This window comes from Lissotriton vulgaris, chromosome 6, assembly GCF_964263255.1.
Source record: "Lissotriton vulgaris chromosome 6, aLisVul1.2, whole genome shotgun sequence".
NCBI classification, from domain to species: Eukaryota; Metazoa; Chordata; class Amphibia; order Caudata; family Salamandridae; genus Lissotriton; species Lissotriton vulgaris.
The window spans coordinates 584,200,789-584,224,764 of NC_141694.1; the positions used below are offsets into that span (position 1 = coordinate 584,200,789).

The window sequence follows — 23,976 nt, forward strand, 5'->3', positions numbered from 1 at the left end:
GGCAAACCGTAACTAGGAAAGTGAGACAAAATACATCTACACATTATAATACAGGCCCAACTATGGACCTGATAAATCGTTTCAATCCCCTAACTGACTTGAACACAAACGATTGACTACCAGCACCTATAGTATCACCAATAAAAGCAAACCCTGAGAGGGTGACTTCACCTCCATGTACATTCCTGACTTGGAATGTTGCTGGGATAAGAGCTAAAAAAACAGACCCAACATGGGTAAAATTGAATATGCTACTTACCAGTATGCATCTGTTCTTGGCATGTAGGGCTGCTAACATTCATATCTTAGCATTAGATCGCCGCCTAGTGTTGGGTCCGGATGATCGCACATTGTTGTCCTGGAAGAGTCTTCGAAGTATCCTGAGATAGGTGGCTCCTCCCCTGGACTACAGTGCGCATGGGCATCGGCTCCATCCCCAGATTGTTTTTCGCCATTGTGGCAGAAGATGGAGTGAAAAGTGTAAAGGATGTCCATGCTAATGATTGAATACAATAGTATATCTGCAGCTGCGACAGGCACCGGGGAGGAGGGTGGGCGATATGAATGTTAGCAGCCCTACATGCCAAGAACAGATGCATACTGGTAAGTAGCATATTCAGTTCGAGGCATGTGGGCTGCTAAATTCATATCTTAGCATAGAATATATAGCAGTCCCTCCATCAGCGGCGGTTGCCCGTGCCAGCTGCAGAAACCTGAAAAAGTGTCTTGAGAACAGCCTGTCCTACAGCCGCTTGCTGCTTGGAATGCACATCAACACAGTAGTGTTTTGTAAAGGTATGTGGTGTAACCCACGTGGCTGCTCTGCAAATGTCCTCTAAAGGAATGTTCCCTAGGAAAGCCATGGATGCCCCCAATTTGCGTGTGGAGTGCGCCCTTGGGGGTACTGTTAAAGTGCGCTTGGCCTTTTGATAACAGATTTGAATGCACTTAACAATCCATCTGGCTATTCCTGCTTTGGAAATCGGGTTGCCTTTGTGTTGTGGTGAGAAGGCAACAAAAAGTTGTTTTGTTTTCCTAAAGTGTTGTGTCCTGTCTATGTAGTACATCAACGCCCTCCTTACGTTTAACGTATGGAGCATTCTTTCCGCCACTGTTTGTGGGTTTTGGAAGAATGCCGGCAAGTCGATAGTTTGGTTGAGATGAAATTGTGACACCACCTTCGGAAGGAATTTGGGGTTAGTACGTAGCACTACCCTATTTGGATGAATCTGAATGAATGGCTCTTGGATTGTGAGCGCCTGTAGCTCACTAACACGTCTTAGTGACGTAATAGCAATTAGGAAAGCTACTTTCCACGTTAGGAATTGTAGTTCACACGAGTGCAGTGGCTCAAATGGTGGTCCCATCAGTCTGGTGAGGACCACATTGAGGTTCCACACCGGAGCCGGCGGTGTTCTTGGGGGAATGACTCGTTTCAGACCTTCAAGAAAAGCTTTAATGGCAGGCACCCTGAAGACAGAGAGATGCTGCCTGTTTTGAAGGTAAGCTGCGATGGCGGATAGATGTATCCGAATAGAAGTGAACACTAGCTTGCACTTGTAAAGATGTAACAGATAGCAAATGATGTTAGGGATAGATGCATCTAGCGGGTTTATGTCATTGGCTGCACAGTAAATGACAAAACGCTTCCATTTTGCGGCATAGCATGCTCTGGTTGTTGGTTTCCTCGCCTCCTTGATGATGTTCATGCATTCAGGAGGTAGGTTGAGGTATCCAAACTCTAAGACTTCAGGAGCCAGATCGCTAGGTTGAGCTGTTGCGGATCTGGATGCTGAATTTCTCCATGGTTCTGCGTCAAAAGCCTGGGCGTGAGGCGCAGTCTTTGATGCGGTACCACAGAGAATTCGAGGAACATGGTGTACCAGGCCTGGCGCGCCCACGTTGGAGCAACTAGGATGAGTGTCATCGAGTGTTGCCTTATTTTTCTCGCCACCAGTGGTATCAGAGGTGTCGGGGGAAAAGCGTACGCAAATTTGCCTGACCAGTTCATCCATATCGCATTGCCCTGTGATTGCGGGTGTGGGAACCTGGCGGCGAAGCTTTGGCATTTTGCGTTCTCCCTTGTGGCGAACAGGTCTATCTCTGGACGACCCCACTATTGGAAGTACGGCTGGAGTACTGATGGATGTATCTCCCACTCGTGCATTTGATGGCTGTATCTGCTGAGCAGATCCGCCATCTGATTGTCCTTCCCTGGGAGGTGTTCTGCCAAGAGGAAGATGTTCCTCTGAATGGCCCACTTCCACATGCTCTGAGCCAGATGAGACAGCTGCGGTGAGTGGGTGCCCCCCTGCTCTTGGATGTAGTACATCGCGGTCATGTTGTCCGTCCGGACTAACACGACTTTGTTGCACAGATGTACAATGAAGGATTTGAGCGCCATGAAGATCGCCATCAGTTCTAGATAGTTGATGTGCATCTTCTGTTGCTGCGTCGACCATAGTCCCTGCACCGTGTAAGTGAGCAGATGAGCTCCCCATCCCTGGAGAGATGCGTCCGTTGTCAGGATAACCTGTGGCACTGGCTCCTGGAACAGTCGGCCCTTGCAAAGGTTGTGTGGAGTCCACCAATGCAGAGAGTCGTATGCCCGACTGGTAACCAACACTAGGTCTGTTAATTGTCCCTGAGCCTGTGTCCACTGATTTGCTAAGCACTCCTGGAGCGGGCGCATATGCAGCCGTGCGTGAGGGACTATGAAGATGCAGGAGGCCATCATGCCTATCAACTGCATGAACACTCTCGCTGGAAGTGAGTGTTTTGGTCTGAACTTTTGGATTAGAGACTGCATGCTGTCTATCCTGACTTGGTTTGGTTGAGCTTTGGGCGTCAGGGTGTTGATCGTCGCACCCAGAAACTGCCGGACATGTGCCGGCTGAAGATGCGACTTTGGGTAATTCAACGAGAAACCCAGGTCGTGAAGGAGGTGAATGGTAGTTGACATGTCCGCGGCGCACTGTTGTTCCGACTTGGCTTGAACGAGCCAGTCGTCCAGGTAGGGGTAGACATGGATGTTCTGCCTTCTGAGGTGCGCTGCTACTGTCGCCAGACACTTGGTAAACACCCTTGGGGCTGTGGTGACTCCGAAGGGTAGGACCTTGAACTGATAATGCTTGCCTTGGATAGTGAACCTGAGGTATTTTCTGTGGGACGGGTGTAGTGGAATGTGGAAATAAGCATCCTTGAGGTCTAAGGTTGCTAAGAAGTCTCCTTGGTTTAACAAGGGAAGAATCTGTTGCAGTGTAAGCATATGGAAATGTTCTGACAGTATATACAGATTGAGGGGACGGAGATCCAGAATTGGTCTGAGAGATCCGTCCTTCTTTGGAATAAGGAAGTACAGGGAATATACCCCCGTGCCTTCCTCCCCCAGTGGCACGAGCTCGATTGCTCCTTTTTGCAGCATCACCACCACTTCCTGCTGCAATAAGTGCAAGTGCTCTGCGGACATAGGTCTTTGCCTTGGTGGAATGTTGGGTGGAGTGGATTTTAACTCTAGACAATAACCGTACTGGATAAGTTGTCGCACCCACCTGTCTGTGGTGATGTTGATCCAGACGGGCAGGAACTGCTGTAGTCTCCCCCCGACAGGTGTTAAGTGGTCGGGGGGCAGTGACCGAGAGTCACTGTTTGCTTGGGGTAGAGGAGCGTGAGTTGTTGTTTTCTCTGGCGCGTCCTCTGGTGCTGTTTCCCCTGTAGCCCCCCTTGTTCTGTTTGGGGTACGAGGATTGTGCTCCACCTCTATTGTAGGGCCCCCATAGACTTATCAGTTTCGGTGTCTTTTTTAATTTTTTCTAGGGTGGTGTCAACATCTGGACCAAACAGTCTATCAGGATTGACTGGTTGATTAAGTATGGTGCCCTCTTGAAACTGCGGAGGCAGGTGTTGCACAATTTGCTCTAGGGTGTCGTAATGCGACCTATCATAACGTGCCAATAGTGCCTGTGTATTTGCAATACGCCAGAAATTGGCAGCCTGCGCAGCTACACGTTTGCCTCCTGCCTCTAGCACTTTGGACTCCTTATCCGGGGGAGGAGCTTCACCCGTTGTTTGGGAGTTGGCCCTTTTTCGGGCATTTGCGACCACCAGGGAGTCAAGCGGCAACTGTCCCCGAATGTATGCAGGATCTGCAGGTGCTGGTCTGTATTTCTTTTCCATACGTGGATTGACCACCCTCGCCCTGGTAGGCTCTTTAAAGATGTCCGCAGCATGCTTGAGGACTCCTTTGAGCATAGGCAGTGTCTTTACAGTTCTGTCTGAAACTGAAAAAGTGTCGAATAGAAAGTCTTCTTCAACTGGGTCAGCATGCATGTCCACATCATGATTAGCAGCTGCCCTCTCAATGAGTGCATGGAAACCTGCAGAATCCTCTGTTGGGGATGCACGTGTACTGAAAGGCTGTGGGTCCTGCCCCATATTTTGGGTGTCTTGGTCCCCAATGTCATCATATGAATCCGGCTGTGAATCTGGTTCATTGACTGGGAAAGTGTATTGGCCATTTTCATCATAACCCTCACTTTCAGAGTGGTCGGGAGACGGAGTTGGGCTCCTTCTTAGAGGAGGCTGGATAGGTTCCATGAGGCCTGAGGCGTCTTGGGGAAACTTTTTCTTCTTTAGGGGTATGACATAGTCCACCGGCTGTGAAGTGATCCTCCTCTTGTAAAGGGTCAATTTGCCAGTGTCTGCACCGATAAAGCACTCAGAATCCTCTTCTGAGTTGAGTCCTCGACCTGAAAGTGCCCCTGCCGTCGAAGAATCCGACTTCTTTGGCGTCGATTTTGTTGAAAAGGCCTTCGGCGCCTCTTTTGGCGGCAGGAGGAAGAGGAGTTTACTCGCAGGCTTGACCGGAATGTCTATCGCCTTCTGCGGCGATGGCGCCGGCGCCGACGAAGCAGAGGCCATCTCCCTAATTCTTTGTATTGAAGAAGTGATGGGGGACGCGTCACTGACAGTGGCCTTTGGCACCGACGAGGAGGCCTTGCCTTCGGCTCCGACGTCGTGTTGGCCCTTCTGAGTTTTGGACGATGATGCCGCGTCCGCCGACCCAGAGTCCTTGGACCGATGCGCAGATGCGCCAGCCTTCGATCCGTGTGACTTTGACGGCACTGCTTCCACCACGCGTCCGACAACCGAAGTCCCAGTCGGAGCTGGAGCCGTGTCGCTGGCTTTGGCGGGCTTAGCCGGCGTCGCAGCGCTTGACCTGTGCGTGCCACCCTTCTAGAGGATCCCTCCTCTGGCGCCGATTTCGACACTGTGGAATCGACAGATTTCTTCGACTTCTGTGGACCGGAGGTCGACGGAGTCGATGAAGCAGCGGGCTTAGTCGTTTTCGCTGGTACGGCCGCCAACTTAGGGACGCTCGAGTCCTTAAGTTTCGGTTTCGGTTTTGGCTCGGCCATTTTAGGTGTAGTCGATACCGTAGGTTTCAGTTTCGGTACCCTATGCGCAGCAAGTATGTCCGTGGCCGGGCCTGAAGGCGGGGCCGTGGCTTGCGCTACGGGGTCTTGGGTAAGGCCGACAGGCGATCCCGTGACCCGCTCTTTATGCCATTTTAGGTGTAGTCGATACCGTAGGTTTCAGTCTCGGTTTCGATACCCTATGCGCAGCAAGTATGTCCGTGGCCGGGCCTGAAGGCGGGGCCGTGGCTTGCGCTACGGGGTCTTGGGTAAGGCCGACAGGCGATCCTGTGACCCGCTCTTTATGTCCGTAAACTTCGGGGCATAGCTCGTTCCCTGAGCTATCTTCTGCGGCCCCATAAACCTCTTCGACGTCCCCTACCTCGTCGACGTATTCTTCCGGATCTGCCTCGACCTCCGTCTCGGGCGGGGAGATTTGAAGATGATGGCTCTGGTCCTCCTCTTCTCGGTCGTCGAAGATGTTTTCTGGATCCGGGGCCGCTTGTTTGGCCACAAGGCGCACCGCGCGCCGAATCGTGAGTGTCTTCTTTGACCTGAAACTCGCACAGGCCATGCAGTTGTTTTCGTTATGGTCTGGTGAAAGGCATTTGTTACAGACCGGGTGTACGTCTATATGTGGGTATTTGGACCCACAGAGCGGACAGAGTTTAAACGGACTCCGCTCCATGCTGGAAAGTCGCTGTCGAGTCGCGATGAGAAGGCCTCGATGTCCGAAGAGTGCAAATACTCCGCTGATTCCGGCTCCGAGAGACGGAAGAACTCGAGACCGCACGCAAACAATACCGACGTAAAGAATACAAGGCCTTTTGGCCGTTTAAAGTTATGTTTTCTCGGTTCCGACAGAGAGACGTCGATACCGCATCCGAACCCAATGGCGGATAAAAACAATCTGGGGATGGAGCCGATGCCCATGCGCACTGTAGTCCAGGGGAGGAGCCACCTATCTCAGGATACTTCGAAGACTCTTCCAGGACAACAATGTGCGATCATCCGGACCCAACACTAGGCGGCGATCTAATGCTAAGATATGAATTTAGCAGCCCACATGCCTCGAACACATCTCTAAACATAAGGTTATAGCTCTTCAAGAAACGTGGGATACTTCACCATCCTTTTTTCTAGATGGTTTCTTAAGCTTCATAATACCAGCAAGTTCCAGTAATGCTGGGAGAGCGAAAGGGGGGCTCATTACATTCTTCTCTCTAGATTTAAGAGGGTCTTTTAACCAGTTGAATTCAGGTTCTCCAAATATTTTGGTAATAGAATGGACAGTCTCACCGGGTTGTATTATACTTGTAATTAATTTTTATAATGCCTGGGGAGGTCAAACTGAATCTGAACATTTGGATTGTTTGGAGGACTTTATAAATAAATACAGTCAAAATTCACATACTCCTTTCGAAATTTTTTTAATGGGCGACTTTAACAGCCACAAATGTCAATTACCGTGCCATTCAGGTGACACAGAGCTTCCTAATGGAGCTGGCATCCCTCATTTTGAACACACCAAAATAGGGGAGGCACTTGATTTATTGTTTGCTAATTTTAACATGTATGAACCATATAAATCCACAATGAATGAGAAGGTTCCCACTTTTAAAGGCCCAATTAATGGGTCGATAATTGACTACATATTCATTTCCTCAGGCATAATTTCTAAGGCGAGAGACTATAAAGTAACTGTCTCACCCCATAGTGATCACAACCCTCTGTCAATTGAGATACACTGGAGTGACTTATGGCGCAAACAGGTGGACCAATCCCGGGTTTGCACCATGGCGGTGCCCAGTGATCAGGGCAGACGGCTCAGATGGGGCATGGCCATGGAGGAAAAGTTTATGGAAATCTTACTCCCTAAAATTGAGGGACCGATAGAAATTTGTTTGGATCATACTGCTTCGAATCACCAAGTTGTCACAGCTTTTAACTTTATCTGTGCACAAACCTCCAGGGATCTTATAAAACCTAAACCACAGTACCCCACAAAGCCTCACAAATGGTTTGACAATAAATGTTCAAGGTCTCATAGAGATCTGAAACTTGCCCTCAAGGCTAAGGATAGAGACAAAGAATTAATTTCACACTTGAGGCGGGCCTATAAAGCTAACGTAAAGGCAACGAAAAATGAAATTAAAAATAATGCTTGGAATGATCTTCTTAATGTAGATGTCCTGAAAAACAGTAAACAATTCTGGGACATCATTAATCATTCCTTTTTCTCGGGGGAGGACAACTTGATTACAGATTGTGTAATTCCTGACGAGAAATGGGTACAGCATTTTAGCAATATATATGGAGGCAACCTTTCTGACTCCACAGGTGTTACTGAGGTTGACCATTGCTTAGCCACAGTAGAGTTTACGGAAGAGGAGGTTTTTAAAGCTATTATGGAAACCACAAAAAATAAGGCACCAGGCCCTGATGGAGTGCCGGCTGACTTTTTCAAATATTGCCCAGCACTCTGGAGTAAAATATTGGCAAGAGTGTTCAGAGTAGTAAACGAAGGATCTCTACCCGAAACATGGGCAACATCTATAATCGTACCCATCTTCAAGAAGGGAAACCGGGAGGACCCAGGGTGCTACCACCCAATCTCCCTTATTGACTCTACTTTTAAAATCTTAGGTAGAGTCTTATTGGTTAAATTAAGGGAAAATTTAGAACATCATGGGGGGCTCTCAAACATTCAATATGGTTTCCGCCAAAATAGAGGGACGCTGGAACAATGTTCCAATCTTCACCTCCTGATTTCCAGGTACACGGTGGCCGGGGAGGGGTCAGTATATTTGGCCTTTATGGACCTCTCCTCGACCTTCGACCTGGTGAACAGGAGTAAGTTATGGACTCTCCTCCTAGAGCTGGACATAGCTGAATGCCTGGTGGCCTTTATGGCAAGGTTACACCAGGATCTTAATGCCAAAATAAGAGCTACCAGGGATGGAAGGTGCACGGAAAGTTTTAAAACCGAGAAGGGGGTGCGCCAGGGCTGTATCGTGGCCCCCCTTCTCTTCACCATCTATATTAATGGGCTGGGGAAATACCTAGAAACAGGAATGGCTGATGTACCGCGTGTAGGAGGAGAGCAGATACCAGCCCTCCTATACGCGGACGATGCCGTCCTAATTGCACGAACAGGCATCAGCCTACAGGCCCTTCTGGACCGCTTTGGCTCCTTTATGGAGAACTTAGATTTGAAAATTAATGTTTCTAAGTCCCATACTATGATCATAGGTCATAAAGTAAACACGTTGCATAAGAAATCATTTATTTGTAAGGGGGAGATTCTCTCTAGGGTACCAGTTTTTCCTTATCTGGGGATCCTTTTTGACCAAAGAGCGTCCTGGGTCCCCCAGATTACAGCAAAGAGTCTTAGCTTAGCACGTTCATCATCAGCCCTGTTGGCCTTCACAAAAAGACTAGGAGCTAAACCAATGGAGGCGGTGATTAAAATATATAACAGTAAGTGTGTGCCAATTGCCATGTACGGGTCCGCAATATGGGGTTATGCAGACATGGTAAAAATACAGAGGGTGGAAAATGGTATTATTAGGAACATTTTATCTGTCCCTAATTCCACACCCACCTTCTCGATCCATGAAGAAATAGGCCTGCCCCACATCACTGACAAATTAAAACTAGCCCCGCTTCTTTTTTGGTCCAAAACATGGTTGAACCCCGAGCTAACGTTAAATCATGCCATTCTTAAAGATGTTATCTCAAGGGACAATGCCATGAGAATCCCCTGGCTGAAATATATTAAATCCACTTTTTCTATGCTGGGGAGACCGGAACTTTTTAACGACCCAATCAACATCAGAAGGGAGGATGTCAGATGGATTAAGCAGGCGTTTCTGGAGAGGGCTTGCATGGCAAGAGAGGAGTTGGAATTGAGGAAACCCATGGTAAGGGCACACAGTTTTAACAACCACTCCCTCCTTGGAACCATACTAATCCACTCCATAGACTCTTACTTACAAAATTCAGGATGAACTTAATTCATTATTCGTTAGGAAATTTCCCTGTGTGGTCAAAACCTGAAGACGGACCACCTTGTGGCTGTGATCAATTCTCAGTACAAGACACCCTCCATTTTATATTTTTCTGTGGTTTTTATAGTAGAGAGAGGGTAAAATATCTACTTCCTGTCCTAAAGGCGGTTGGTTTTACTCAAATAAGGCCAGCCTTAATTTTCCTCCAAATGCTGGCAGATACTCACACTATGTTTAGTGTTGCTTGTTATTTAACAGCTGCATTTAGATCAAGGAAGAAAAGATTGCCCCAGATAGCCCTATTTTAATATAAACTGGATTTTAAACGGAGAATTTGTAACATTTGTAATAAACTTGTAAATTTTTGTAACAATTCGGTGAAATGAAGTCAACATGTTGAAAAAAATTTTTGTAATGAGATCACATGATGTTTTTAAATTGTATTTGTATTGTGTCCTTTTATGATTTTAACAAAAATCGAATAAAGAGTATTTTGACTGACTGACTGAACTTGCCCTGGTTTCTACATCACAGAGTTTGATTTCACTCTTTCGTTGATTGGCTCACATGGCTGCTTGCATCATTGTATCTTTTGTTTTCACACTTTGAATTCGGGGGTGCAGACTGCTAGTCATTTTTCAACACGGTGGTGGCTGTTCTGATCAACATGGTTTGGTTCTTATTGACTAGTAATTGCCACACTAGCAGTTTTTCCGCATGCTGTAACTGAATTTTGGACATTATTTTCTCATTTTTATTGTTTGTATATTTAATGCAGTACTATGCCAATATTTTCTTTTCAATTTTTTCAACAGTGCCCCTAAATAAGGGAAATCCTCCAGAAATGCATTGGGCATAACTGAGTTTGTAGTATATTTGAAATACTCATGATGTAAATTTGTTCACTGATTTAATCATGTGTGATTTGCAATATCTTACAGTGTTCGTATGCAAAGTTAATACAAACTGTTTTCTGATTCTTTATTTTGTGTGTGAGTTAATCACGCATAGTGCAAAGCACTGTAGACTTAAGATTCCGGTTTCATGTTTAAATCATTAGTCGTATTTCTTGTATCAATTGTTCAACACAGAGATTTGTTTATACTTTAATTCTGCAGTGCACCTGGTATACTAGTGGTATTCCTCTAGCTTATTTTCTTGATTCTGGCCTGTACACCCTCCAACCAGGTCAGCACACAACCTTTGAGTACATTGAGATGATACTGGTTTTCATTGTTTAACAGGGTGTGCACAGACCTCCTCAGTCACAGTATAAAGCATAACAGCAACAGATGCAATGCCCCAGGCGCAGTCTTCCCAATGCCACACGATTTATCACTCAAATATCTTTAAATATATTTTGGAAATTCAGCGTAAGAATTCTGAAAGTACACATTTCTGTTGAGCAAATATGTCTAATTTAGTACAGCGTGTTGCACACAAGATAGCTACTTACAAGCAGGTGGGTAGCTACCAGAAGCTTACGACCTACTTGTTGGAGAAGCCGACTTTAGAAACTTTTTTATGAAAACTTTGTTCAAAGTGTCAAAATCGCTAAATTTACCGATGCTTTTTCACGATTACGGAAAAAGTCTTTATTTATTCTTCCTAGCAAAATCCAAATCTCTGGAACCCTTCAGCGGATTTTTCGTTTTGGAGTCCATATGTTTATAAAAATATAAACAATTTTAAAAAAATGTGTCAGATTTCTGGAGTCTATATTTTGTGGTGCTGTTTAAATGCTTTACACTTGTTCCTTTATTGAAGCCGGACTGGTCAAAGAGAGCTAGCCAGGGTTGAGCTAAGGTTTGACAACGCCTAACTGGTCGTAAGGAGGGTTGATAGCGTGTTACAGTGAAGTCTCACAAACACACCATATAATACATTCCATTTTCTCACAGATACCGTATATGCATCACTGATTCTATCAATTACCTGAACTACACAATACTTCTTTAGTTTTGCAATTCCATCTAAATAGTAAATTCCAATGTGATGAGTAGAATCATTCAGTAATCAATTTGTATGCTGTAGGTGTGCTTTGGGGGTCACAGTATGGCAGTTTTTGTTAATCAAATAACATTACTTCTGGAAATTGAAGTAGCCTCAGATTGGTGTCCATACATCCAACTGACGCCAGACTAGTTTGTAACAAGCAATTTATACAAACAAAAAATTACATTTAATAGTATCTTGAAACAAAGAGCAGGAGAATAAGTAGATCCATTCATTTATTTATTTTCACATCTTGCACAGGAGTCACATGCTAGCAAACTCACCCTTACTGCTCCGTCTCTTTCATCAAAGTGAATAAAGGCATAATCTTTCAACTTCTTGACTCTTTCTAATTTGCCATATTGGCTAAATGCTTTTTCTAATATTTCTTCGGTTACTGTATTAGCAAGGTTGCGTACAAACAGCACTTTCACCTAAAAAGAAAATGTAAAAGTATATGCTAATGTTAACGTAGTAAAAACATGTTACATACAGCATCCCTATTTATCCACTTGAGAATCTTCAGTAAATTGTTGTACTCAAACTATCTTATACAATAGTGCTGTGTAGACTATCCACCTCAATGCCTGTGTCTGCACTGCAACCAATGATGTTAAAAGCATTAGAGTGCCATTGCATTTACAAAAATTCTCCAGTTACATTAAGTCAAGCACACTTATAGAGTAAAAGGAATGCCTCTAAGGAAGGAAAAGGTACCCACTTGCAATACAAGATCTCCACCCTAGGAATTAATTTCTGTTACGCTCATTTAACAGTCCAAGACAAAAGTCAGGAGGGATGCTGGAATTGCTCCTCCCCATGAACCATAAAAGCTGTGTTCACGCTTGCAGTAAAGAGTCAGCGGCCGTAATTGCCAGTGCACTTTGCTTTTCTTAGCTCAGCTGGCACACCTGCTAGCCCTTGGTCTTGCGATAGCACAAACCGGCTGGTAGTTGTAAGTCGAGTGTGTGGCAACCTTGATCCCTAGAGTGCCAGGTGTCTTTGGCGAATCAGTAAGCAGAGGGCATAGCACATTGAATGAAGACCGCATTAGAACAGCTTGGGGCCAGTGCCGCAGGTAGTGTAAACTGTTTTTTTTAACTCCAGAGCTGTTTTATTCTATTAATGTGAGCCACACTTTTAACTTCACATTCACTGCCAAAACTGGTTAACACTGCTTAATACTTACATGCTCCTTGGTCACTGCTACATGTGGATTTAAGGCGAACAATACCCCTCGCTTCATACAGCTACCACCCAATCCCATACCTCCCCTCTAGAAGTCATGTTTAATAAGGGGTGGGGGGATATTACTCAGGGGATTCTTAATTAATGGAAGGTCACTGATTAAGCACAAATCACAATTAGCTGAATTCACGCTGCCCCACTGCCCAAACTGGGAAATGTCCTTTAGGAGCAACAGAACAAATGAGTCTTTAGAGCACATTGGTTCTACACTCAAGTTATGACTTGCTATAGGGGAGGGCATTAGTGGAATGGTGGTTGAAACTCACAGAAGATCATTAACTCACAACACTGCCAGAAAGGAAAATGCTACTTACTAGTATGCATCTGTTCTTGGCATGTAGAGCTGCAGAATATCATACTTTTGCATAGATTGCCATCTGGTGTTGGGTTTGGATGCTTGAACCTTGTTGTTGTCTTGGAAGAAGTCTTTGTAGTCACAAGCTAGGGGACTCCTCCCTTGGACGATAGTGTGCATCCCTAGATTGTTTTTCGCCATAATGGGAAATGATGGATTTTGTAAGAAATAGAAAATATGTCCATGTGAACCTAAGTAGGATAACAGTGGAACAGAAACAGGTTTCCGGGCGGCAGGTGGGCGTATGATATTCTGCAGCTCTACATGCCACGAACAGATGCATACTGGTAAGTGGCATTTTACGTTCGAGGCATATGAGCTGCAGAATTCATACTTTTGCATAGACTGTACAGCAGGGTCTCCCTTAGTGGTGGTCACATTTATCTGTTGCAGTGGTTTGGAAAAGTGTCTTAAGCACAGCTTGGCCTACAGAAGCCTGTTGCTTTGCCTGCACGTCTACACAATAGTGTTTGGTGAAGGTGTGTGTAGTAGACCATGTGGCTGCTTTACAAATGTCTTCTAGGGGAATGTTCCACAAGAAAGCCATGGATGCCCCTAGTTTGCATGTAGTGTGCTCTAGGGGGAATTGTTAATATGCATTTTGCCTTCTGGTAGCATTTTTTAATGCATTTGACTATCCACCTGCCAACTTCAGCTTTAGAGATGGGGGTTTCCTTTATGCGGTGGAGAAAAGGCTACAAACAGTTGGTTTGTCTTTCTAAAAGGTTTAGTCCTGTCGATGTAATAAAGTATAGCTCTTGACGTGTGTCAAGAGCTCTCGCGGCTACGGAATCTGGGTTTTGAAATAACACTGGTAACCCTACAGATTGATGAAGATGAAAAGCAGAGATTACTTTGGGAAGGAATTTTGGATTGGTTCAAAGAACCACTTTGTTACAATGCATTTGTAAGAATGGTTCTTATATGGTTAAAGCCTGGATCTCATTCTCCTGAGCAAGGTGATCAAGACAAGAAAAGCTACTTTTCGTGTGAGGAAGAAAAGAAGTTAATTACCTGTAACTTTGGTTCTCCGGTATTGGAAACTTTCATAGATTTCCCATACTTGTATTATTTCCTGTCGTCATGGGAGTCCCCGGTTTACAAAAATAAGCAATGGAAACCATCATTAAACAGAAACCAGGCCTAGGCCCATTCTTGTTTGCATCCTATCTACCTCTTTTAGTAAAAGAGACCAACAACAAAAAAAAACACCAATCAGATTAACCTCACCCCTTGGAACCCTCCTGGGAGAAACTCAGAACCTCAGATTTTTCGTAGCCTTTGTGTAACCAAACCACTGAAAATGGAAGAGGCTGAGCTTTCCCAGGGGAGGTGGGCGAGTCGCATGGGAATCATTGGAAGTTTCCATTACTGGAGAAACAAAGTTACAGGTAAGTAACTGGTTTTCTTACACCAGTATTGGAACTTTCATAGATTCCCAAGCTTGTATCAGAGTAGCCAGCAGTTATCAGCACATTTTTGTAAACATGACTATTATAACATCAGGAACAAATCAATAGCATCTTTACCATAAAGCCATTATTAATAGTCAATAACAAACTTAGAAAACTTAAGAGAACACAGCACATGAGGTTCAAAAATGTGCAAGAGCTGATAAAACAATAACATGGAAGGAGGGATGAAAGGGAAAGCTCACCAATACTGAAAAAGATTCCTCAGGACTGCTTGGCCGACCGCTGTGTCACTCTGCGTCGCCGCATCTAGGCAGTAATGTCTCGTAAACGTATGTGTACTGCTCCAGGTCGCTGCACGGCAGATCTCTTGGGAGAGGAACAGCAGCAAAGAGGGATGTAGAACAGGAAATCACCCTTGTGGAAGGAGCACAGACTTGACCTTCCAGGGACTTGCCCACTGCCTTGTGACAATATTGGATAGCATTAGTAATCCAACGTGCGATCCCCTGTTTCGATAGGGATAAACCCTTACGCGGGTCGCTGAAAGATACAAATAGTTGAGGAGACTTTCAAGTCCTTAGTCCTTTCGAGATAGAATTTTAAGCACCTTTGTACGTCCAGAGAGTGAAGAGCTTTCTCTGCCGGAGTAGCTGGTTGAGGGAAAAAAGTCGTGAGACTTACCGGCTCATTCAAATGAAAGTCCCACAGAACTTTAGGAACGAATTTTGGGTTAGTCCATAAAATTAACTAATTTTTGAACTGGAGAAAAGGTTCCGGAATGGTGAGAGCCTGCAATTCTCCCACAGGTCTAGCTGAAGTCAAAGCTAGAAGAAGAGCTACCCTTCAGGAGAGGAATTTCAGCTCTGCCTTGTGAATAGGTTTAAAAGGAGGCTTCATAAGCTGGGCGTGAACTAAGTTCAAATGCCACAGGGGAGGAGGAGGAGGATTGACCAGAGGGAAGACTCTGAAAAGTCCCATGAGAAACGGTTTAATGATCCTTACTGACCAGCGTGAGGGGCTATTGAAGGTATGCCAAATCTGCGAAACACCTTATGTAGAATGAAGTTGTCCAGTTCCCACTCGTGGCTGACAGATTTGAGTCTGCGGAGCTTGTCCGCTGCCTTGTTGAGGACATCTGGAAAATGTTCTGCTCTGAGTGATAACTCCCGTTAAAATGCCCATTCCCAGATTGATTGGGCTTCTTGCGACAACACACGAGATGTGGTGCCTCAATTTGTTTAGATAATGCATGGCCGTCGTGTTGTCCGTACATATAAGGACTGTTGACTGTTGTATTAGTGGAAGAAAGGCTTGTAAGGCTAGGCAAATCGCCCTGAGTTGTAGCAGATTGAGATGCAACAGCTGATGTTGAGGTCACCATCGGCCGCTTACATCACAGTCTCCCCAGCCTTCGAGAGAGGTGTCTGTAGTTATTATGTGAAGAGCCGGGGATAGCTTGAAAGAAAGGCCTTGAGAAATGTTTTCCTTGGTCATCCACCAAGAAGTGGCATCTCTCAAGGTGTCAGTAACTGAGATCTTGTCGAAGGATCCATCGACTTGCCACCACTGCAAGTCTAGCTCTTCATGGAGTGGACGCATTCTTAGTATGAAATGAGGAATCAGGGGTATGCCTGAAGAGATGGAACACAGCAGGTACTTCTAGAGGCGAACGGAAAGTGACCTTTTTAACAATAGGGAAGCCTTGGACATTAACTTCTCCTGTCTCTGATGACGGGAAAGCCTTGTTTTCAGATGTGTTCAGAATGGACCCTAGAAATCTGGCTGTCCTTGACGGAAGAAGAGAAGATTAATGATCGTTCGCGTTAGGCCGAGATTGGCAAACAGACGTGTACATGTATTGACGGATTCTTCTGCTGCCTGTTTGGTAGGAGCTTTTATCAACCAATCGTCCAGGTAGGGAAGACTTGAAGCTTTTGTCTTCGTAGAAAGGCTGCTACTGGAGCCAATACCTCTGAAGATCCGTGGAGCAGAACGCAGACCAAAGGGAAGAACCCAGAATTGAAAATGGCTCTTGGCTACTAGGAAGCGAAGATACCGCCTGTGGGCTGGGTGGATGGGTATGTGAAAATAAGCATCCTCTAAATCTAGAGTGGATATGAAATCCCCTTAGTTGAGAAGACGAAGGATGTCTTGTAGAGAAACCATCTGAAAAGATTGTTTGATGAGATAGGTGTCACCTTTGGGAGACCGGGACCGGTTCTATAGCTCCTTTGGGGAGCATTTAATGGATCTCTAATCGTAGTAGACGGAGATGTTTCGATACCATGGCGCGAGGGGGCTTGGATGGTCAAACTCAAGGGTGTGGCCATAAAGCATGATGTTCAATACACTACGGTCAGATGTTATTTGTTGCCAGTTGTAGAGAAAATGTGAAACTCTGCTTCCCACTGTTGACACAGGAGGCGAGGAAGCAGTAGTCAGAGCCAGCATGCCGCTATTGGAGCTTAGTGTTAACCCTGCCCTAGCGACCTGGTCTTCCCCTGTTGTTCGACCGAGGCAATGACGAAGAAGATTGGTTCTGTTGTTGATTGTAAGTAGGCCTGTATGATTGACTGGGAACCATAAGAGGAGTAACGCTGTTGTTGATAACCTCCTCTATATACCAAGTTACCTTTTCCCCTCGCTCCTCGGAATGGGAAATTGTGGTACTGCAGAGTCCCCAAGAATTTTGCCGTCTCTGTATCTTTTTTGATATCTTGGAGGGTATCGTCAATATGCTTTCCAAACAGCACCTCTCCATCAAAAGCCATATCCAAGATTTTGTTCTGGACGGAACCAAGTAGGCCGTAACCAGCCCTGGCGAAGAAAAACTGCTGCTCCCGCTAAGGATCAAAACGCAGTTGTTGCAATATTCATTGCACAATCAATGATTTCCACTGCAGTTACTTCGCCCTCTTGAAGAATCCTTTTTGCTTCCTTCCTTCGGCAACTGATCCAGATAGGGGGATAGATCACACCACATCTGGCAATCATAGCGTCCGAGAATAGCTTAAGAGTTAGCAGGTCTGAGTAGCGGACTGGACATGGATGAGAATCTTTTGCCTATATTATCCAGACGCCTGCCTTCCTTATCTGGAGGAGTGGTAAGAGGAGCCGAAGGATTCCTAGATTTCCTCTGTGCAGCTTGCGAGATTACAGAGTCCGGTTTAGGTTGGTGTAGGAAGGTACCTCCTGACTATGGTTGCCCCCAACTTTTTGCCCTGTGTTTTAGCTGGTTTTTGACATAGTCGACCTGGGATCCTGCCAATCGGGACCCCAGGCCTACTGCTCTCTCTTTAAAATGGATTCCATGTACCCTAGGTACATTTCCAATTGGTACTGGGCCACCCTATGAGACCCTGTAACTCAGGGCATGGGTGTACCCAGGGCTGCAGCATGTATTATGCCACCCCTGGCTGGCCTCCTAAATTTGACACAACTGGATGCATGACAGCTGGGGCAAAGTCGTGTAATCACCCTTTGCTGTAGGTGTAGTATACCTATACCTAACCCTAAAATGGACACACAGATTCCTATCAGTCACTCCTATGGCAGGCCTTGACAATCCTGAAGGCAGAGTGCTTGGAATCGTGTGAGATGGTGCTCTGGCATGAGCTGAGCCTGTCTGCAGCTTGCGGAACCAAGTCCTAATAGCTGTTCCATGATAACGCATACCATATACTCTTAAGTGCATTATAATCCTCGCGGTTAAATGCTATCTTTGGTATTGCTTTATCAAAACATGTCGAGTAAGGTGTCATACGAATTGGAATACTAACCCCTCGCCTCGCATTCCACCCTTCTAGAGGGACACAACATGTATGTAACTGTGAACCCCGGTTAAAGTTAAACGAAGCCTCAGCTCCACAAAATGGATGCTGCCACCACAGACACGAGTCTGACCCCCTGCAGCTGGGAGTCCTTCCAGCGAGGGGAGCCTGGACAAAGGGTTTCCTGTCAGGGGCGGTGCTAGCACCGTCCCAGACATAGTTTTGTGTATCCTGGGTAGGCAGGGCTTTTCAGGAAGGTGACTGCTGAGTGGCACCCCGGTGCTCACTACGCATAGGCCGGTCAGAACCAGTTCCAGGGGCACACCAGCCCCTGGCCTGGGGAAAGTCCGGCATGGCAGAGGGGTGTAACCACCCCCCTCCTAGTCCCACCCATAGGCAGGACCTAGTCACCGGGTCAGCCCCCTTTTTTAGTATAAAGATGGGAGCGGTCCCCCTGTTCAAATTAGATCATCTTTGGAATCAAGACACGACTTTCTGCGAAAGGACTTCAAGATTTCTTCCTCAAGATTCTCCCTTGTGGCTAAGGAGTAGTCACCCTGCATCCGCAGGCACCATCCTAAGAACACTGCGGTCTGCTGCAAGTCCTTCATCACGAATCCGACGACCCAGCTCGACGAGACCCGGCTTCCCTGGCACCTCTGACCTCTACTCACCTCTACAGCAAAGCTGAGAACTGTGAGTGCGACGAGACCTCGAGGGACCGACGATCGCCAAGACTGCACGACTTCTTTGTAACAAGCCCACCGAGTCTTCCACTGGTGAGTGCTTTGGGGTCCGAGAAGCCCCAACCCTGAGCAGCTCCAGCACCGAAGATCAGCCCTCCAGCATCTCCACGATCTGCGTGGGGCCCTTCTGCTTTTGCGTGCTCACCGCGCTGTGTGGCTACTAGCCGGCTGGCTTGTGGCCTTCTTCACGACGCCCGACGACATCACTGCTGCTGGTCTGGTTGCTCCAGACTGGCCCTTGCTTCCTTCTTCAAGAGAGGCACCCCGGACCCTCCTGGTCCACTCCAGACGCCATTTTAGGTCCACCGCGTGGGCTTGAATTTGCCAAGGCTTTGTTGCCCAATCCTGGGTCCAGCGACGCCGACAGCTTCTATCTTCGTGGGACAGCTCGATCCTCCTTCCTGGTCGCCGACAACGCCTCCTGGTCCGTGAGATCTCCGAGCCCAGCGTCACCCACTCACCTAGTCGAGGTGGCTACCATCCGGTGCCCTCCTGGTGCCCACTGACTACTGGCTAGTAGTCTCGAACTTGGTCCCCTCTGCTTTCAGGTGTCATCTTCCATCGATCCAGGCTTGGATCCACCAAACTTTCTTCACTGGTCGCCTGCCAGCAACTTCTTTCTTCCAGGCTCCTGGTCCGTCAACGAGGATTCCCGACGTCTTTTGAGTCCTATGCAGCTGCAGCCCCTGGGCTAGGTAACTTCGGCATTTCGGTGCCCCAGCATAGCCTCACTATCCAAGGGTCGGAATCTACTTTCGTTTTCTCCCTACCAGGTCGGGTTCGCCCGAGAACACTAACTTTGCAATTACTAGCTACCATAGACTTTGTCCCGCATCTCGCGTGAGAGTGCACACACTGCACCCGAGTCCCCTGGGTCTCCTAGAAGTAATCTAACGATTCTATAGTCAAGTCCTAGCGATTCCAAAGCCTAGTAATACTGTACTTACCTGCTAGTAATTTCGCATTCCACTTTTCAAGTATATGGTTTCCCGTGCCCCTCGGGCATTTGTATATACTGTGCTAACTTAAGTATTTTTGTAAGAGTTTTGGTTTGTGCTTAGTACCCTGTCCTCAAAGAGTACAGGGCTGTTGTGATTCTTAATAAATAACTGTTTATTTTCATAACACTTGTGTGGTGTCCTTTCACTTGGTGTTCAAGGGGTATATGTGGTATAACAGCTGGCTTAACACGCCCTCTCGAGTCTTTAGCCTTAGACTGCTCGTATCCACGCTACTAGGATAGCTGGTCTATAAGGTTGACTTACAACCAATCATCAATAAGGGTTGCTGGACTGATACATAGTGTTCACTAGAATAGTGAGCACTGCATATCAGGCCACCTTCTCACAATAGGCATTTTCGGTTCTGACTGGTCGCAAATAGATCTAGATTGGGCTGTCCCCACCACTGAAAAATGCTTTCCAGCGTGTATGGACGAGATGGACCTGCTCAGGGAGTACACCAATGCGTTGGACACTCCAGGGACATGAACTGCTGATAAAGTTATTTGATACCGAATAGCCCAATTCCAGATCTGCTCTGCTTGTAGAGACAGTAGAGTGGACCTTGTGCCCCTTTGTTTGCTCACATAATGCATGCTTATAGTGTTGTCCGTCCGGATCAACACTGAAGCACCTTGAAGGAGGGTGTGAAAAGATAACGCCAGGAATATCGCTAGTAATTCCAGAAGGTTTATGTGCCAAGTTTGTTGCAGAGCATTCAATTTGCCCTGGACTGCGAGACCTTGCAGATGTGCCCCTTCCCTCGAGGGAAGCATATGTTGTAAGGATGAGATTTGGATCGTCTACTACAAAAGAGCCACCTGCTGACAAGTTTGTTTTGTGAGTCCACCATATCAACGCTTTGTGCACCCAGAAAGTAATGACGATCACATCGTCGAAGGACGCCAAGACCTGATGCCATTGTTGGTCGATTTCCTCTAGTTATGATCTCATTTTGAGACGGCAATTGGGAATTAAGGGAATGCAGGAAGACAGCATTCGCAGAAGCGACTTGAACGGTCGGACAGAGACGGACTTTGTCCGTAGAAGAGATGCCAGTTTAGAAATCCGTTGTTGTCTTTCCTTTGAGACAAGCCTTTGTTGTCTGAGACACGGTTCCCAAGAAAGTGCGAACTTGAGAGGGAGTGAAGTGTGACTTCTCCAGGTTTATGGACAGGCCTTGTGACTAAAACAGAGACCGTCATATTTGAGCGTGTCTCGTTGCCACTGCAAATGACTGTGCCTTGATAAGGCAGTCTAGATAGGGAAAAATTTGTACGCCCACTTGGCAAAAATGAGCTGCCACCGGTGCCAAAACCTTGGTAAACTCGGGGCGCGGAGCGAAGGCCGAAAGGAAGGACCTTGAATTGGAAGTCTCTGCCAGCCACTCTGAAGCGAAGGAATTTTCTGTGTCTGGGTAGCATGGGGACATGAAAATAGACATCTTGAAGGTCCAGTGTGGTCATAAAATCTCCTTGAGATAGAAATTGGAAAACTTCTTGGAGACAACATCCGAAATGATTGTTTTGAGGGAAAGAAGATTCAGGATGGGGCGCCAATCCCCTGATTTTTTCTTGATGAGAAATAACCTTGAATAGAAACCTTCACCCCATTGTAATTTTGGGACCACTTTGATCGCTCTTTTTTGCAACATGACTTTGATTTGGCATAAGAGTTCCTTCAGGTCGGCAGGAGGAGGATCCCAGGGAGGAGAAATTGGGGAAAATGTTACGAATACTAGGGTGTGTCTTCCGGACACTATGTCCAAGACCCATCAATATGTAGTGATGGCAGACCAGTTTCAGAAGAAATGGGAGATTCGTCCTCCAACTTTGGCTGGGTTGTAAAACAGAGTGGAAGGCAGGTGGCGGCCGTCACTGCTTTTTTGAGGAATCTCTGCCTCTGTAAGAACATTTTCCCCTATACTGCTTATAGGAGGCAGCTGGTGGTTGACGATACGTTTGCTGTTGCCGAGATAAAGAATAGCGTTGTTGTCCCAGATATTGCCTGTTCTGCTTATACCCTCCTCAAAAGGAATTGGAGGAACCACGACCCCTCGCACCACGAAAAGGCTGCTTCTTAAATTGCACAGTGCCCAAAGTACATGCAGTGTCGCACAAGTTACTGCTTGTGTAACGATATGTCTTTAAGAGACATTAGTTAGTGATAGATTCTTTACCTTAGAATATCCCCAGGCGTCAGACTGGATCTGGAAAAATTTTGCGTAGCAATACCCCATGCGTGCCGGCAGGCGTAGACAGGAGGCTCCACGTTCGTCGTCGTTAGCCCCGGAATGACGTCGGAGTACTTAAACGCCGCCCATGCACGCTGACGTCAATTATGATACACAGCTTTTCCACGCCAGATACGCAGAGCCATGATAGAACAAACATTGATGCCATGAAACTAGGGCCCTGAAAGGGGATGACCGTAACCCTAGATATCGGTTCGCAGAACGGGGAGGATGGGTGGTTCGGTAAGGAATCTATCACTAATGACTCTTACAGATATATCGTTACACAAGTAGTAACTTGTGCATCTGAAAGAAACACATTAGTGATAGATTCCTAACCTTAGAATAGATACCCCAGCAATACCAACCCCGGTGGTAGGTCTGCGAACCAATAATCACACCAGAAAGTCCTGGAGGACAGAACGGCCAAAGAAGCAATCCCTCCGGACTTGGCTGTCCAGGCAATAACGTGTGCAGCGAGGCCCACGTAGCTGCCTGGCAAATATCCTGCAAGGGCACTCCTCGGCTCAGGGCAGTGGTAGTCGCCGTGGACCGGGTAGAATGAGCCCGTAGTCCAACAGCGGGTTCCTTCTTCGCCAAGGAGTAACACCTGAATACACAAGATGATCCACCGCGAGATGGTCCGCTTGTGCACCGCCTTTCCCTTCTTAGCGCCCACGTAACCAACAAAGAGTTGGCCATCCACCCGGAACTGGCGTGTGCGATCCAGATAGTAAGAGTGCACGTTTTGGGTCCAGACGGTGGAGCCTCTCTTCCTCTTTCGAGGGATGCGGAGGCGGAAAGAAGGTGGGCAAGGTAATGGACTGCCTGATGTGGAAGGCCGAGACAAGCTTGGGCAGGAAAGAGGGTCTTGTGCGCAGCACAACCTTGTCCGGATGAACAGAGAGGAAAGGAGGTGTAGAAGAAAGAGCCTGGAGCTCACTCACTCTCCTGGCAGAGGTGATGGCAACCAGGAAAGCAGTCTTCAAGGTAAGAAGACGGAGAGGACAGTTATGGAGCGGCTCAAAGGGAGTACACATTAGGTAGGTAAGTACAAGATTCAAGTCCCACTGGGGATCACGAAAGGAACAGGAGGAAACGTGTGATGCCCTTCAAAAACCTATTTACAATCGGGGACTTGAACAAGGAAGGCTGATCAGGCAGCCTTAAGAAGGCAGAAAGTGCAGAAAGGTAGCCCTTGATAGTGCCCAGAGCAGAGCCCTGCTGGGCAAGAGAAAGAAGGAAGAGGAAAACCTCAGAAAGGGGTGCATCTGAATGGATCCACAGCCTTTGCTGTGCACCATGCCACAAATCTGTTCCACCTGCAGGCGTATACCGACTTTGTGGAGGGACGCCTGGCTGCCAGAATGACATAACAGACTTCGGGAGGCAAGTCAAATGGCCTCAACTGTCGCCGCTCAATCTCCAAGCTTGTAGGTGGAGACTGGACAGGTTCGGGTGGAGGACCGTCCCCCTGCTGCTGCGACAGTAGGTCCTCCAGAAGGGGCAGACGAATCAGGGGATCGACTGACATGCTGAGTAGCTCGGGATAGCAGTATCTTCGTGCCCAGTCCGGAGCCACAAGGATAACCTGGGCCCGGTCGGGCCTGATCTTCAGCACTCTGGGCAGAAGTGGTATAGGCGTAAAAGCGTACAATAGACCGCAACTCCACTTGCGACAATAAGCATCTCCGAGTGAGTGCCGCCTTGGAAATTCGAACGTGCAGAACTGATGACATTGCGCGTTCTCTTCTGTGGCAAATAGATCTAACCAAGGCTCTCCCCATGT

At 46.9% G+C, this 23,976-nt stretch overlaps 1 protein-coding gene across 7 annotated transcripts in view; it reads right to left on the reverse strand.

The window, feature by feature from the left end:
- SYNCRIP (synaptotagmin binding cytoplasmic RNA interacting protein) overlaps positions 1–23,976 on the reverse strand; it is a 640,060-nt gene that overhangs the window by 106,728 nt on the left and 509,356 nt on the right. For all 7 annotated transcript variants that reach the window (XM_086926591.1, XM_086926592.1, XM_086926590.1 and 4 more), the window contains exon 9: positions 11,704–11,853. In XM_086926591.1, the coding sequence (XP_086782717.1) occupies positions 11,704–11,853 (150 nt within the window). The remainder of the gene's footprint in view (positions 1–11,703; positions 11,854–23,976) is intronic.